At 37.3% G+C, this 14,663-nt stretch overlaps 1 protein-coding gene across 1 annotated transcript in view; it reads left to right on the forward strand.

The window, feature by feature from the left end:
* Nucleotides 1-8,236, forward strand: part of NDC80 (NDC80 kinetochore complex component) — a 52,969-nt gene extending 44,733 nt beyond the window's left edge. The window contains exons 15-17 of the mRNA XM_045781876.1: nt 915-1,045; nt 3,095-3,197; nt 7,404-8,236. Of these exons, the coding sequence (XP_045637832.1) occupies nt 915-1,045; nt 3,095-3,197; nt 7,404-7,541 (372 nt within the window). The 3' untranslated portion in view covers nt 7,542-8,236. The remainder of the gene's footprint in view (nt 1-914; nt 1,046-3,094; nt 3,198-7,403) is intronic.
* The last annotated feature ends 6,427 nt before the right edge of the window (nt 8,237-14,663 follow it).

Raw genomic sequence — 14,663 nt, forward strand, 5'->3', positions numbered from 1 at the left:
ACAAACTTCATGTATGTGATTGCCAGTAAAGAGTCATTGCAAACTGACTATCTTGTCCAAATTCCAAAGATCATTTATATGAAATTTGGAATGTGGGTAAAATAATAGGATTCATTTCCCACCACCACTAATCCATCCATCTTCTGGCCAGCATTTTACTGAGGGAAGCACTCAGATGACTGCTCATTACCATTTATATAACTTATGTGAAAATTTTCGTCATACTAATATATTTTACTTAGTTATACCAACAAAGTATCAGGAATTGAAAACTCTCTTGGCCTTGTATTGTAGTTAGGGCCTATACATTTTGTTAAGCAGTGAGAAATTTTTAGAAAATACACCACAGTAATATGATCTACATGTGAAATATGAGGCAATTGGTAATCATTTTTGTTTTTTCATATGTTCTCCATGACAGTACTTGCATTTATTCTCTTAAAGCACTTCAGTGAAAGGCTTTCCTATTTCATCTTGAGAAACCTAAGAGTTGATGACTTTGGGCTCCTTTGGCTATGCATAATGAATACATATGTGAAATAAAAGTAGTGTGAAAGTTATGCACATTTTTGCATATATAAAAGGCCTCTTTGATGATCATAGGAAATATTTAAATCAGTATCCTAATGTTTCCTATAGTACATACTTGAAAATACTGCTGAATGAATTCTATATAGGCCTGTTGAGAAGGTCATATTTAGGTTTATAGTATAAAATTCCTGAAGGAGCATTGTAAAGTCTTACGTGTAAGACGATACACATTCTGAGAATACAAATGATGATGCAACCTGATTTTTGTAATGTGTTACATATATATGGTATGTGGAGTATATTTAGTATATGGAGTATACGTAGTATATGAAGTATATAGAACATAAACATCAAAAACCATAGCCATGCCCTTGTCTTGATAGGAAGCTGAAGAAGAGGACAAGAAATGTGCCAGTGAGCTGGAGTCCTTGGAGAAACACAAGCATCTGCTGGAGAGCGCTGTTAACGATGGCCTCAGTGAAGCTATGAATGAATTAGATGCCATTCAGCGAGAGTAAGTTTGTGTAACCAAGATTTATAATGTTTATTTTCGAATTAATTATTTAACATTTCTGTAAAACTAGATATATGTTTATTAGCTTTAATTTATATTATAGAGCTATTTGGGGAAGAGGAAGTAGTGAATAGAACATGCACAAAAAGACCTTGTAACTTGGAATACTGTCCCAGTATTCTGTTGCTATTATAGCTATTGCCCCCTAAGAAATCATTCATTTTTACATCTAATTAATAAATGGCTTTTAAACCCTGAAAACAGGGGCGCCGGGTGGCTCAGTCATTAAGCATCTGCCTTCGGCTCAGGCCATGATCCCAGTGTTCTGGGAGCCCCACATGAGGCTCCCCCACTGGGAGCCTGCTTCTTCCTCTCCCACTCCCCCTGCTTGTGTTCCCTCTCTCGCTGGCTGCCTCTCTCTCTCTGTCAAATAAATAAATAAAATCTTTAAAACTAAATAAATAAACCCTGAAAACAACATAAAATTTTCAATCAGTTGAAATATTTTGGCTCTTGGTTACTATTTATACTTTCTAGAAATTATGTATATAGTAAACTATGTACTATAAATTATATGGTCATTCTACTGTAACATAATATGTGCCTTCATAATAATCACCACACTGCAAAATCAAGCAATAAAAAATCAGGACTTATAGTAAAATTGGGATTGGGTACAACACTCAAAATCTCTGTCAGTGACACACATAAACAAAAGATGGGAACCTAACTAAAGTGTTAGCACAATTGTACACCTGTTAAATGGTTAAGAAATACATAAATGCTATGATAAATATGACACTTTGTCTTAGACAGACCTGAGTCTGGGGAAAGGAGCATTCAAAGGGTTGCAGCTTGTAGATTATTGAGATGAGGTAGAAGGAGGATTATCTGAAATCAGATAGAAAGTTTAGAACCAGATGTGGATGCATGTGACTCATCACATAATGCAATGAACTGAGGGAGCCGGTACACATTTGAGATGTGTGTTTATGTGTTTTGTATATTCCTTTGCATCTGGATTCAGCTGAGTGCAGTTTTCTGCATTCACCTCGTGTTTCTCAAAAAGGAAATGGCATAGGGACACCGTGTGACTCAGTTGGAAGAACATGAAACTTTTTTTTTTTTTTAGAGTGTAACTCTTGATCTCAGGATTGTGAGTTTGAGCCCCATATTGAGTGTAGAGATTACTAAAAAAAACTAATTAATTTTTTTTAAAAAAGGAAAGAAATGGCATTTAAGCAAACACAAATTTTTGCATTATGCTCAAATTGCTACATAATACAACAATCCAATTGGAACAAATACATATTTCCAAACAAGCAGCAAAACTAACTGTATTGTTACATTTCTTAGTTCTTAAGTTTTCCCTCTTGGTTTCCCTATTATTTTAAAACTTACATTGAAAGAGTTTTAGCCACATTGTGTATTAACAGTATCTAAAATGGTGACATCCCTTATTTAAAGAGTATTCTGCCTTTGTGTATATAATTCTCTCATGCAACCTCTATAAAGTCAATATACTGAATAGTTAATCCATAGGCTCTTTTTTTTAAAGTCTTAATTAAGTGGCCCTCAACTAAAAAATCTGACTTTGAGGTTAGAAGTACAGCCCTTAAGAAAATCACACCTCTTCATTTGCTTATTTGTAGTTTAGGGATAAAAAACTCAGCTGAAGCATTTTTTTGGCCTGCAGTCTTTGTTTTTAATTTGAATTTGCATGCCTAAAAGTGAGACTCCCACTCCCCCAATCAAATGTATTAAATGCCTTCTCCCTGAAAGCATTTAAGTTTACAATCCTTCTGGAGATTCCATCAAGACCATTTGCTCCCAGGTTTTATATGTTAAAGCACAAGGTGTTGGTGCTTTTTTTGTTTTGTTGCTTGCAAAGGATCTTTGAAAATGTTTTTCTGTTTTAATGGTTGAGAAGCAAACAGCACGTACACCACAGTCCGGTTTTATTGAATAAGAAAAAGAGAAGTGAGCTCACTAGAACTGATGCATTAGGTTTTTTCCTAGACAACTCTAACAACAGTTTTTATTCTACAGATACCAACTAGTTGTGCAAACCACAACTGAAGAACGACGAAAAGTGGGAAATAACTTGCAGCGTCTTTTAGAAATGGTTGCTACACATGTAGGGTCTGTAGAGGTAAGTGTATGAATGTCTTTCCTACATTCTAATAAAGCTTTTCAAAATTATATTTGTTTTATTTCTACAGAAATTAAATGATAATTTTTTTTTCCTATGTAAAATATGTTCTAGTAAAAAGTTATAAGGAGAGTCCTGTTTAGTGGTGTGTAAGGAGCATCTGCATTTCATAAAGTAATCTGTTTTGTTCACATAAACAACATTAATGGTATTTATTACATCAATAGTATATAATAATATGCCAGGCCACATTCTACATACTGAAAACATATCAACACATTTAAGATTTCATTAAGATTAAGATGAAAGAGCGTGTGTTATGACAAATATTTTTCCTTTCCGTTAATTTTGTTTGAAGTACTTATAAAATATAGAATAAAGTACTTATGAAACATGAAGCACAGGTTAAAATTTCAACAATAATACTATTCTTCCAACCTGCTGAACAGAGCCCAGAAGCCAAGATAAATTGCTAAACAAATTCCTTGGTAGTCTATTAGGTGATAATATATTTCCAATTGTGAATGGTTTAAGAGAAAAAAACTCATTATATCACATTGATGGGCTTCCATTTATTGAAAACAGAGCATGTGATATCCTACTTTCCCTCCTTTCTCCTGAAAGACATTGAACTGCATTTTCTTCTTTGCCAGTGCTCTTCCCTGTTTGGTGAAAAGAACTAGGAAAAATATGCTGGATCCTACATCAGAAAACCTGGATTCTCCCCACTTAGTGGCTCTATAACCTTTCATAGATCCTTTTTCTACCACTATTGTTAATTTGAACCACAGACCAGATAATTACTTGAGTAATTACTTACTTGTTCTCTCAAGGATGATGTATAATGAATGCATAAGAGGAAAATTCATTCACAACCTATGATGGTTGACTCAAATTGAGAAAGTCTGCTCGTATGTGTCATTTTGCTTCTTTTGGTCTTCGCTTTCCTCATCTGTATAATGAGAGGGTTGTACTAAATCATTGCCAACATCCTTTCCATTATCTGTAACAATTAGTTTGACCTCAGTGTTAGCCCAATAGTGATTTATCACGAGGGATTTATGTGAAAGGTAACCATAACTGTCAAAGGTTTAATCAGTTAACATGAAGTTAGATTTGAAACCCTAATGATAGATTATTATTTTTTAGTTTCTATGGTCCATTGTTGTTCAAGATCAGACTGCATTTACAGAGCACTTACTTTGCACTGTGTAAAATTCACAATTAGCCAGTAAGCAATGGAAGGAGCCCCTAAAGTCAACCAGTCGTCTTTAAAACCTAATATGGGGGAATTTTACAAGTGATGAAATTAGACTGAAGAAAATAGAGGACTGTGGATCTAATGGTATCTTTAGATGGGATATTTTTCCTCTGAGGTAAAACGTTTCTTTGAGTAGTTCCTGGTTGGAGCCCTGTGCAGGTCCTGTATGTGGCTTGATATTCTAGATTAGGAGACAGCAAACTACAGCCCACAGGCCAAATTGTGCTGAGGGGCTGCTTTTGTAAATAAAGTTTTATTGGAACACAGACACTTCATTCACTTCCATACTCTTTATGGCTGCATTCCCACTACAATGGCAGGGTTGAGCAGTTGCAACAAAGGTCATGTGGCTCGCAAAACCTAAAAGGTTGCTGACTCCTGTTCCAGACTCCTACCTCCTTGAAGGGCACAAAATCTTTTTTTGTCTGTTTCGATATTCAGAAATTATTATAAAGCTGTAATAACGAACCCATTGTAGTATTGATGCATATAAACCAAGTTCTGATTCAGAGTCTAGAAAAAGATGGATGAGCATAGACAGGAAACTAATTTATAAGAGAGGTTGTATTGCAGACTAGTGCGGTGAAATGAATTGGCCAATTAATGGAGTTGGGATTCCTACCTTAAACCCTAGACAAAAATCACTTCGAGGTGGATTAAGAAATTAATGTGAAGTTCAATTTATTTTTTTAGAGAGAGAATGAAGGCTGGGGAGAGGGGCAGGGAGATAGGGAGGGAGAATCTTAAGCAGGCTCCACTCCCAGTGCAGAGTCTGACGTGGGGCTCGATCCCACAACCCTGAGATCATGACCCGAGCTGAAATCAAGAGTCAGACACTTAACTGACTGACTCACCCAGGTGCCCCAATGTGAGGCTAAATTTTTAACTTTTAGAAAATTATAGACACAATCTTTACACCTCGAGAGTTGTAAAGGAGTTCTTAAATTAGACACAAGAAGTACAGACCACAAAAGAAATTATTTATAAATTCAGCTTTGTTAAGATTAGGATCTCTACATCAAAAGACAAAGACTGGAGGGGCACCTGGGTGGCTCAGTACAGTTAAGCTTCTGCCTTCGGCTCAGGTTATGATCTCAGGGTCCTGGGATCAGCCCTGTATCGGGGTCCCTGCTCATTTGGGAGTCTGCTTCTCCCTCTCCCTCTGCCCCTCCCCCATCATTCTCCATAAACAAACATACAAACAAATAAATAAATAAAATCTTTAAAAGAAAAAAAAAAGAGTGGAAAGACAAGAGACGAAACAGTAGATGATATTTTTCAAAACAACTAATAGCATCCAGATACCTAATGACCTCTGAAAAATAATTACAGAAGGTGGGCAAAAGACTTGAATGGGAATTTCACAGAAAGCTAAAGTGGCCGATAAACAGGAAAAGATCTACCACCCACCCTCAAGAAACTGGCAAAAAATTTGAAGTTTGAGAATACTAAATGCCATCAAGAACGTGGAGAAATGCAAGTTTTCATTTATACTGCAGGGGTTGTAAATTGATGTTAACAATTTTAGAAAACAATTTGGCAATCCCTAATAAAATGGTGCAGTTCCATTCTAGGTGTTTAATTAAATTTTTACACTGTGGTGGAGTACTGTACTAGGTTAAATAGTATCCTCTCAAAATTCATGTGTATCCAGAATTTCATCATGTGCTCTTATTTGAAAATAAGGTCTTTGTGGATGTCATTAGCTAAGACGAGTTCATACTAGATGAGGGTAGGCCCTCAGTCTAGGGACCGATATCCTTACAAGAGTCCGTGTGAAGATGCAAGCAGAAATTAGAGTAACACGGCTGTAAGCTAAGGATTGCCCAGAACTGCTAGAAGCTGGTAAGAGGTAAGGAAGGATTCTTCCCTAGAGCCTTCAGAGAAAGTGGCCCTGTCAGTATCTTGATTTTGGACCTCAAGCCTCCAAAACTATGAGAAAATAAATTTCTGGTGCCCTAAGCCACCTCATATGTTGAAATTTGTTATAATTGAAATAGTAAAAAACATAACCCAGTATATTAGTTTTCTGTTACTGCTGTAGCAAATTACAACCAACTTAATGGCTTAAAGCAACACAGATTTATTTCCTTATATAACTGGAGGTCAGGAGTGTAAAATGGGCCTTCCAGACTACAATCTTTCTAGAGACTCTAGGAAGGAATTTCTTTGCCTTTTCCCTTTTCTAGAACCACCTACACCCCTTGGTTTGCAGCCTCTTCACCTTCAAAGCCAACAGCACAGCATCTTCTATCCCCTCTGACCTCTCTTCTGTCCTTACATTTTCTCTGACTCTCACATTGCTGATTCCCTCTTACCAGACCTTTGTGATTACATTGGATCCACTGGGACAAGGCAGAATGATCTCCTTTTCTCAAACTCCTTAATCACATCTGTAAAGTTCCTTTGTCCTGTAAGATAACATATTCACAGATTCTGGGGATTTGGCCATGGATGTCTTTGAGAGGGTTGCTATTCATCCTACCATACCTGGAAATAAACTAAAATTCATTAATAGTAAAATGGATAAATATTGATATATTCATGCAATAGAAAACTATTTGGTAGTACATGAATAAATGAACTATCTGCATTAACATCAATGAATCAAAATACTGGTTGGAGTAAAGTCATAGAACATTATATTTAATATCAGTAAATATGAATGTTAAAACCAGGTACCACTAAACTAATATATTGTGTAGAGATACATACATACATATCTGCATGGGGTGGGGGGTAAAAGTATAAAGAAAAGCATCATTGAGGAGAGTGGTTGGCTCTGGGAAGAAAAATGGGGATATGATTAGGAAAGGGCACAAAAGAGGATTCAGGAGTATCCCTTACATTCCCTGTTCTTACAAATGTTACCACTTGTTTGTATATTTTACAAACTCTTTAAAAGAAATTAATGTTTTTTCATAACAATTCTTTGTTTTCACTAGAAACATCTTGAGGAGCAGATTGCTAAGGTTGATAGAGAGTGTGAAGAATACGTGTCTGAAGATCTCTTGGAAAATATTAGAGAGATTGGAGACAAGTATAAGAAGAAAGCTACTCTAATTAAGCCTTCTGATGAATGAAGATAAAATACTGATTAAGCAAGAACTTTATTAACAGTGTAAATTTTTAAATGTCCTTTGTAGGTTAGAAAAATCTCTAACATATCTTATACCCCTCCTTTCAATGAAGTCTTATGACTGTATCTTCCCAAGCCTGTGAAATATTTTTATAACTTTTATAAATCTAGTTCATTAATTTAAAGCCTGTATAACCTGAAATTATGATAACTTGTTGGATTGTTATCTTTAGATGTGAAAGACTAGTTATATTATGTATCCAGAGTTAATAAAATTATATAAAAAATGTGTTTTTCCCTGATTTCTCAACCTAAATTCAGATGATTAGAAGATAGTTATTTTGATCTAAACCAGGAAATGAGCAAACTGTGGGCCAAATGCAGTCACACCCATTCATTTATATATCATCTATGACTGCTTTCACGCAACCGCGGCAATGTTTATTATATGTGACAGAGACCATAGAGCTGCAGGGCCAAAAATGTGTACTATCTTGCCCTTTCCACAAAAGTTTGCCAATCCCTGGTATAACCTATACAAAAGTTGAGGCTCTTTAAAAAACATAATCCAACTCATTCCTTATTCAGAGCCAAGAAGCTAAATTTCTTTCTGGCTTCATACCACCATTACTCTGAAATGAGCAGAAGAATATGGAATGTGTGAATCAAAAGAAATAATAAAATATTTCAATCCCCTCATTTTAGAGATGAGAATTCATTTCTAGAAACCTTCTGATTTACCTCTGGTCACACCTCTTTGTGGGGTAGAAGTCACACACAAACTTGTAACAGTACACAATCCTGACTCTACAGCCAGCCACAGTAAGATATGAATGTTCTGGATGGTGAGGAAGTCATGTTAGAATGTAAGATTATTTGTCTAAATTGTTAGACCAGATTCACCTTCAACTGACATCTGCCCCTAGTTTAACTTTCTATTCAAACTTTATTACAACTGATGCAAGTCAAAATGAAGAACACGATAAAATGAAATGTAAGCAGTATAAGAACCCAAAATGGAATTCCACCAAAGCTTTATGAAAGGACAGCATGCAGCCTGAGAGGGTGGGATGAATAGAAACAGGTTATAGTTAGAAGATAACAGGGGCGCCTGGGTGGCTCAGTCGTTAAGCGTCTGCCTTCGGCTCAGGGCGTGATCCCGGCGTTCTGGGATCGAGCCCCGCATCAGGCTCCTCCGCTGGGAGCCTGCTTCTTCCTCTCCCACTCCCCCTGCCTGTGTTCCCTCTCTCGCTGGCTGTGTCTCTCTCTGTCAAATAAATAAATAAAATCTTAAAAAAAAAAGATAATAGGACAAGATTAATAGTTACCAATGTACTCAAGAATCTTGACCATTAACATCCAAGAGAACTTTCTTTCTTCAATGAAGGAAATATTTTATCTGCACTAACCAGTATGGTACCAGCCGTATGTATCTATTGTGCACTCAAATGACATATCTGTTTATGACAAAGACAACTCAGAGCTTTGCCCCCTCAGAATATGGTATGGAAACAGCTGCATTAGCCGCACGTGGGAGTTTGGTTCTTGGCCCCACCCAAACCTAATGAATCAGAATCTGAGCCTTTCTATAGTGTATTGACATAAACTATACATATTTAAATTTTTCATACGTTTTGACATCCATATACACCTATAAAATCATCACAATCAAACTAATGAATATATCCATCACCACTAAAACTTTCCTTGTGGCCCTTTGCAATTTTGTCTCTTTCCCCTGACACTTGCCCACATCTATCCCAGGCACGCACTGATCTCCTTTCTGTTACTATAGATCAGTAGAATAGTATGTACGCTTGTATGGCTTCTTTCAGAATATTGTGAGATCCAAGATTATTTTGAGGTCCACGTTGCACTGGATTATCAGTAGCTCATTCCTTTTTGCTGGCTAGTGTTCATTATATGAATATACTGAGTTTGTTTATCCATTCACCTGTTGATGGACATTTAGATTCTTTAAGGTTTTTGCCTTACAAATAAAGTCATGGATATTCATGTACAGGTGTTTATATGGACATATGCCTTCATTTCTCTTGGGTAAATACCTACGATTGGACTGGCTAGTTAATACGAGCTAGGTGCATATTCAAATTTTTTGTGAAATTTAGATAATGTTTTCAAAAGTGATGGTACCATATGTTCCTACCTGCAGTGTATGAGAGTTCCAGTTACACCACATCCTTACCCACATGTGGTATGGTCAGTCTTTTTAATTTTAGCCATCCTAAGGGGGTGTGGTTCTATCTCGTGATATTAATTTGCACTTCCCTAACATTAAGCGTTTTTTTCATGTGCTTATTTGTCAGCCATGTATCTTCATGGAGAAGTGTCTCTTTGAATATTGGCCCGTATTTTTACTGGATTGTTTCTTATTACTGATTTGCAAAATTTTTTATATGTTCTAGGTACAAGTCTTTGTCTGGTACATGCTTTGGAAATATTTTCTCCCAGTCTATGACTTGCCTTTTCATTTTCTTAATAGCATCTTTTGAAAAGGAAAAGTTTTTAATTTCCTTGAAGCCCAATTTATTGCTGCTTTTATACTTTCTGCATTTTGTGAGGTTTTTAAGGAATCTTTGCCAAGCACAAGAAATCTTTGCCAACATCACTATGATTTTCATCTATATTTTATTCTAGAAGTTTAATGGGCTTGACTACTGAATCAAAATCCGAATCCAAACCTGAATCTTTAAAAGGTCTCCAAGTTGTTCGTATGTACATTAAAATCTGAGATGCACTACTTTAAAAGTCACCACTAGTTAAGTATAATTCATAGTGCAAGACTATTTAATAGTGACTTGGAAATGACAGAAACGACATACTAAGTTCAGACAAAATGATTGCCTAAGCACAACCTAGAACATGTTCAAGAGACAAAAGTGATCAGGGGCGCCTGGGTGGCACAGCGGTTAAGCATCTGCCTTCAGCTCAGGGCGTGATCCCGGCGTTCTGGGATTGAGCCCCACATCAGGCTCCTCCACTATGAGCCTGCTTCTTCCTCTCCCACTCCCCCTGCTTGTGTTCCCTCTCTTGCTGGCTGTCTCTATCTCTGTCAAATAAATAAATAAAATCTTAAAAAAAAAAAAAAAAAGAGACAAAAGTGATCAGTAAATTTGCAGGGCACTTTTCACTCAACATTTTTTTTTCCTCACTGTACAGTTTTCTTTTGAATTCCTAAGGACATGCTTATCTTCAGTACTAACACCATTGAGGCAGATATTATTCCAGTTAAAAATTACAAGAATCTTACAGTCAGAAAAGGCTTTAGATATCATACAGTTCAACCTCTCAATCAATAAGGAATACCAACCTTGGCATTTTTGTAGATGGCACACCTAGTCCTGACTACTTCCAGCAGTAGTTCTGTTTCCAAACTGCTAATTACTTGAAAGCATCTGATGGTTAAGCAATGCTACTTGCCAGAAGGTTCTATCTCTCTCAAATAAATAAATAAAATCTTTAAAAAAGAGAGAGAAAGTGGGGCGCCTGGGTGGCGCAGTCGTTAAGTGTCTGCCTCCAGCTCAGGGCGTGATCCCGGCGTTATGGGATCGAGCCCCACATCAGGCTTCTCCACTACAAGCCTCCTTCTTCCTCTCCCACTCCCCCTGCTTGTGTTCCCTCTCTCGCTGGCTGTCTCTATCTCTGTTAAATAAATAAATAAAATCTTAAAAAAAAAAAAAAGAGAGAGAGAGCAAGACGATTATCAAAAACAATACCGGGCACACCTGGGTGGCTCAGTCGGTTAAGCATCTGCCTTTGGCTCAGGTCATGGTCCTGGGATCCTGGGATCAAGTCCCACACCCAATTCCTTGCTCAGCAGGGAGCCTACTTCTCCCTCTGCCTGCTGCTCTCCCTGCTTGTGCTCTCTCTCTCTCTCTCTGACAAATAAATAAATAAAACAAAAAAGTAATATTGGTATGTTAGTATCTAAGCTATGGAATGTACTTGAATTTTGCCACATGTCCTTTATTAGGATTTTTTTTCCTAGTCCAGGATCCATTCCAGGATCACACTCCCAATAGTTGTCAAATCTATTTACTCTCCTTTATGCTGGAAGAGCTGGTCATTATATCTTTGACTTTCATGATCTTGGCATTTTTGAAGTGTCCAGTCAACTTATAGGCTGTCCCTTAATTTTTGCTTAATTTATTCTCATGGTTAGATAGGATATGTTTCTTGCAGGACACCACAGAAATGATGTTACATTCTTTTCAGTGATTTGCATCGAAAGGTACATGATGTTTATTGGTACCATTAATGTAATTTAATCACTTGATTTTGTTAGTATGTGCAAAGTTACGATTTTCCTCTTCGTAAATAAGAAGTGAGGAGGAGGGGTGCCTGGGTGGCTCAGTCAGTTAAGCATCCGACTCTTGATTTCAGCTCAGGTCATGATCTCAGGGTTGTGAGATGGAGCCCCACGTCAGGCTCTACACTGGGCAGAGATTCTCTCCCTCGTCCTCTGCCTCTCCCCCAACTCTCTTTCTTCCTCCCTCTGTAAAAAAAAAAAAAAGTGAGGAGGATACTTTGGGGCTATGTAAATATTTAGCATTAAGCTTTCAGCCACTAGTTTTAACATCTATGTCTCTTGAATGAATTATTACTATGATAGTTAAAAAATGATTTTTTTATTGAGAAATAATTGACATATTAGTTTCAGGTGTACAACATGATTCGGTATTTGTGTATATTGCAAAATGTTCACCACAATAAGTCTAATTAACACTTATCATCACACAGTTATACATTTTTCTTGTGATGAGAACTTTTAAGATCTACTCTCTAAGCAACTTTCAAATATACAATACAGTATTGTTAACTATAGCCACCTGCTATACACTGATTTTTAAATTTCTAATTCTAGAAATTTTTAGGTGGAAAGTGATTTTTAACTTCTGTTATTCATTACTTCTACACTAATCACTTGCCATTCTACTCTAAGGAAGAACTTTCCCTTCTCTACTATTTATTTATATCAGTATGGACCCATGGATTCTTATTTTAATCAATGTATTATAATCTATAGCTATCATTATTTATCTGATGTTTAAATTGTCCCAGGTTTGACCAGTGGGAGCCCTCTTCAGCCTGACTGCTCTATCCTTTTTGACATTTCTCTGTCTTTCTTCAAGTATTTACTTGCTTTCTGGCACAATCCAATGTTTCAGGCCCAGTCTTTACTTTCCTTGCTCAATCCCTGGAATTGGCCAGTTGTCCAAGGATGACTGGTCCCTTTTAATGGACAATGATATTTGGAAACCAAAACCTGAGCACTGTATGTATTCATTCCTACTAACGTGCCAGTGCTTCCAGTCCTTCCCCAAGGACAGAGCTAGAGTGTAAGTATTCACTTATATCTATATATTTCTATCTGTATCAATATACTACAAACTGTGAGTTCATATCATTAGGAAGTCCAGTGGTAGCTCTTTTACAGACCAGGGTGACAGAGGAAGAGGCAGGCAGAGAGATGAGCTCATGAACATCCATGGGGACAATGGGCAAAGGCCAGGAGGCTGCCCACAGTGATGGACAAGGTCAGAAAAGTGGTTTAAGGGGCTTAATCTGAAGAAGTTGTGGAGGTGGTTAATAGAGATGGTATCCCCAGGGGCAAAAGAGAAGGACAGAACGACACTCTCCTACTCTCTGTGATAATAAAATCTAAAGAAATATACCAAGGAGGGGGTAATCTTTTTTTTTCTTTAACTGATAGACTATCTTTTAGAGTAGTTTTACGTTAACAGTGAAATTGAACAAGTGTGATTTTTTTAACTCTATAATCAACAAAAAGCAAGAGTATTAGAGCAGGGGGCTAAGGATGGTCATCCCTATAAAAAGTCATAATCCATTGCTCAGTTACCAGATCTGGGCCACTTTCAGATCTGAATCCCATTGACTGAAGAGGCAGCTGAGTCTCCAGAAGGAGGGACCTAGCGACATCATGGCAAGTGTATATGGTGATGATTCCCCCCGTCCTTCCCCCAAAGAGACCCACAGCCACTTACTTGAGTGATCGTACAGTGTGAAAAGAAAACAAACCAGACTGTTTAGGACTATTTGACACAGGATCTGAGTTGACATTAACCAAAAGCACCAACACAGATGGCTCCTCTATGAGAGTAGAGCCTACAAGGACTAATTAATAGAGTCCTGGCTCAAATCTGGCTCATCATGTACTCATTGGGTCTATGGACCCACCCAGAAGTCATTTCCTCAACCTCCAAGTACATAATTGATATTAATATATTTGGGATTTGGAGTATACCCCACAACCCCACAACACGTCCCTGGTATGCAAGCATAAAAGCGGTAATAATGAGGAAAGCCCTATGGAAACTGCTGAAACTGCCAGCTTTGCCAAGATAGTAAATAAAAATAACATCATATACCAGGGAGGATGGCAGACATTAATGGCACCATTAAAGACCTGAAGGATTGAGACGTGGTGAAGGATTCACTATCATATCTCCACTTAATTCACCAGTCTGGCTCTCTCAGAAACAGGATGGTGCCTGCAGAATGACATAGATTAAAACGATGAATAAATTTACAGGTGTCAATGCAAAACCTTTTCCAATTCAAGGCAAGTAAGGACCCACCATGTTCTGGCAGGGAAATATCAGCTAAGAAAGGAAACTGAGTGACAAGTCTTGGACTTTGCCGACCCTATAAGACAAGCAAGACAGAAATAACAAGTGGTCCAAGAACTCTTCCCAGCCTCTAGAGAAACCCTGGAATAGTCGGTTCTACACATTAATACTCTGCACATATCAAGAAATTGATGGTTTTGCAAATTCTTAGCGAGCAAATGGATTTCTCTTCCATAAATATGTCCTGTCACCTCACAAGTGACTAAGCCACATGTACTAAGGATTTAAATCAAAGATATATGCAGGGTTTTAAACATATACAAGGAAATACCTGAATACAACCTCAAAGTCAGCAGCAAATTCTACAATCCAGTGCTAATAACAGATAAAACCTTCAGTGAAGAATTTCTTTTCAAAGCCTTATTCCAGTTTCATGAGACCAGCAGGAGGTGAAGCAAATGTACACTTCTGAATCACTTCATGCAGCAAATGCTGTGAATCTTCTTGCAGCCCGT

The sequence above is a fragment of the Ursus americanus genome, chromosome 19 (assembly GCF_024610735.1).
Source record: "Ursus americanus isolate L20-20 chromosome 19, mUrsAme1.1.p, whole genome shotgun sequence".
In the NCBI taxonomy this organism is placed as follows: domain Eukaryota; kingdom Metazoa; phylum Chordata; class Mammalia; order Carnivora; family Ursidae; genus Ursus; species Ursus americanus.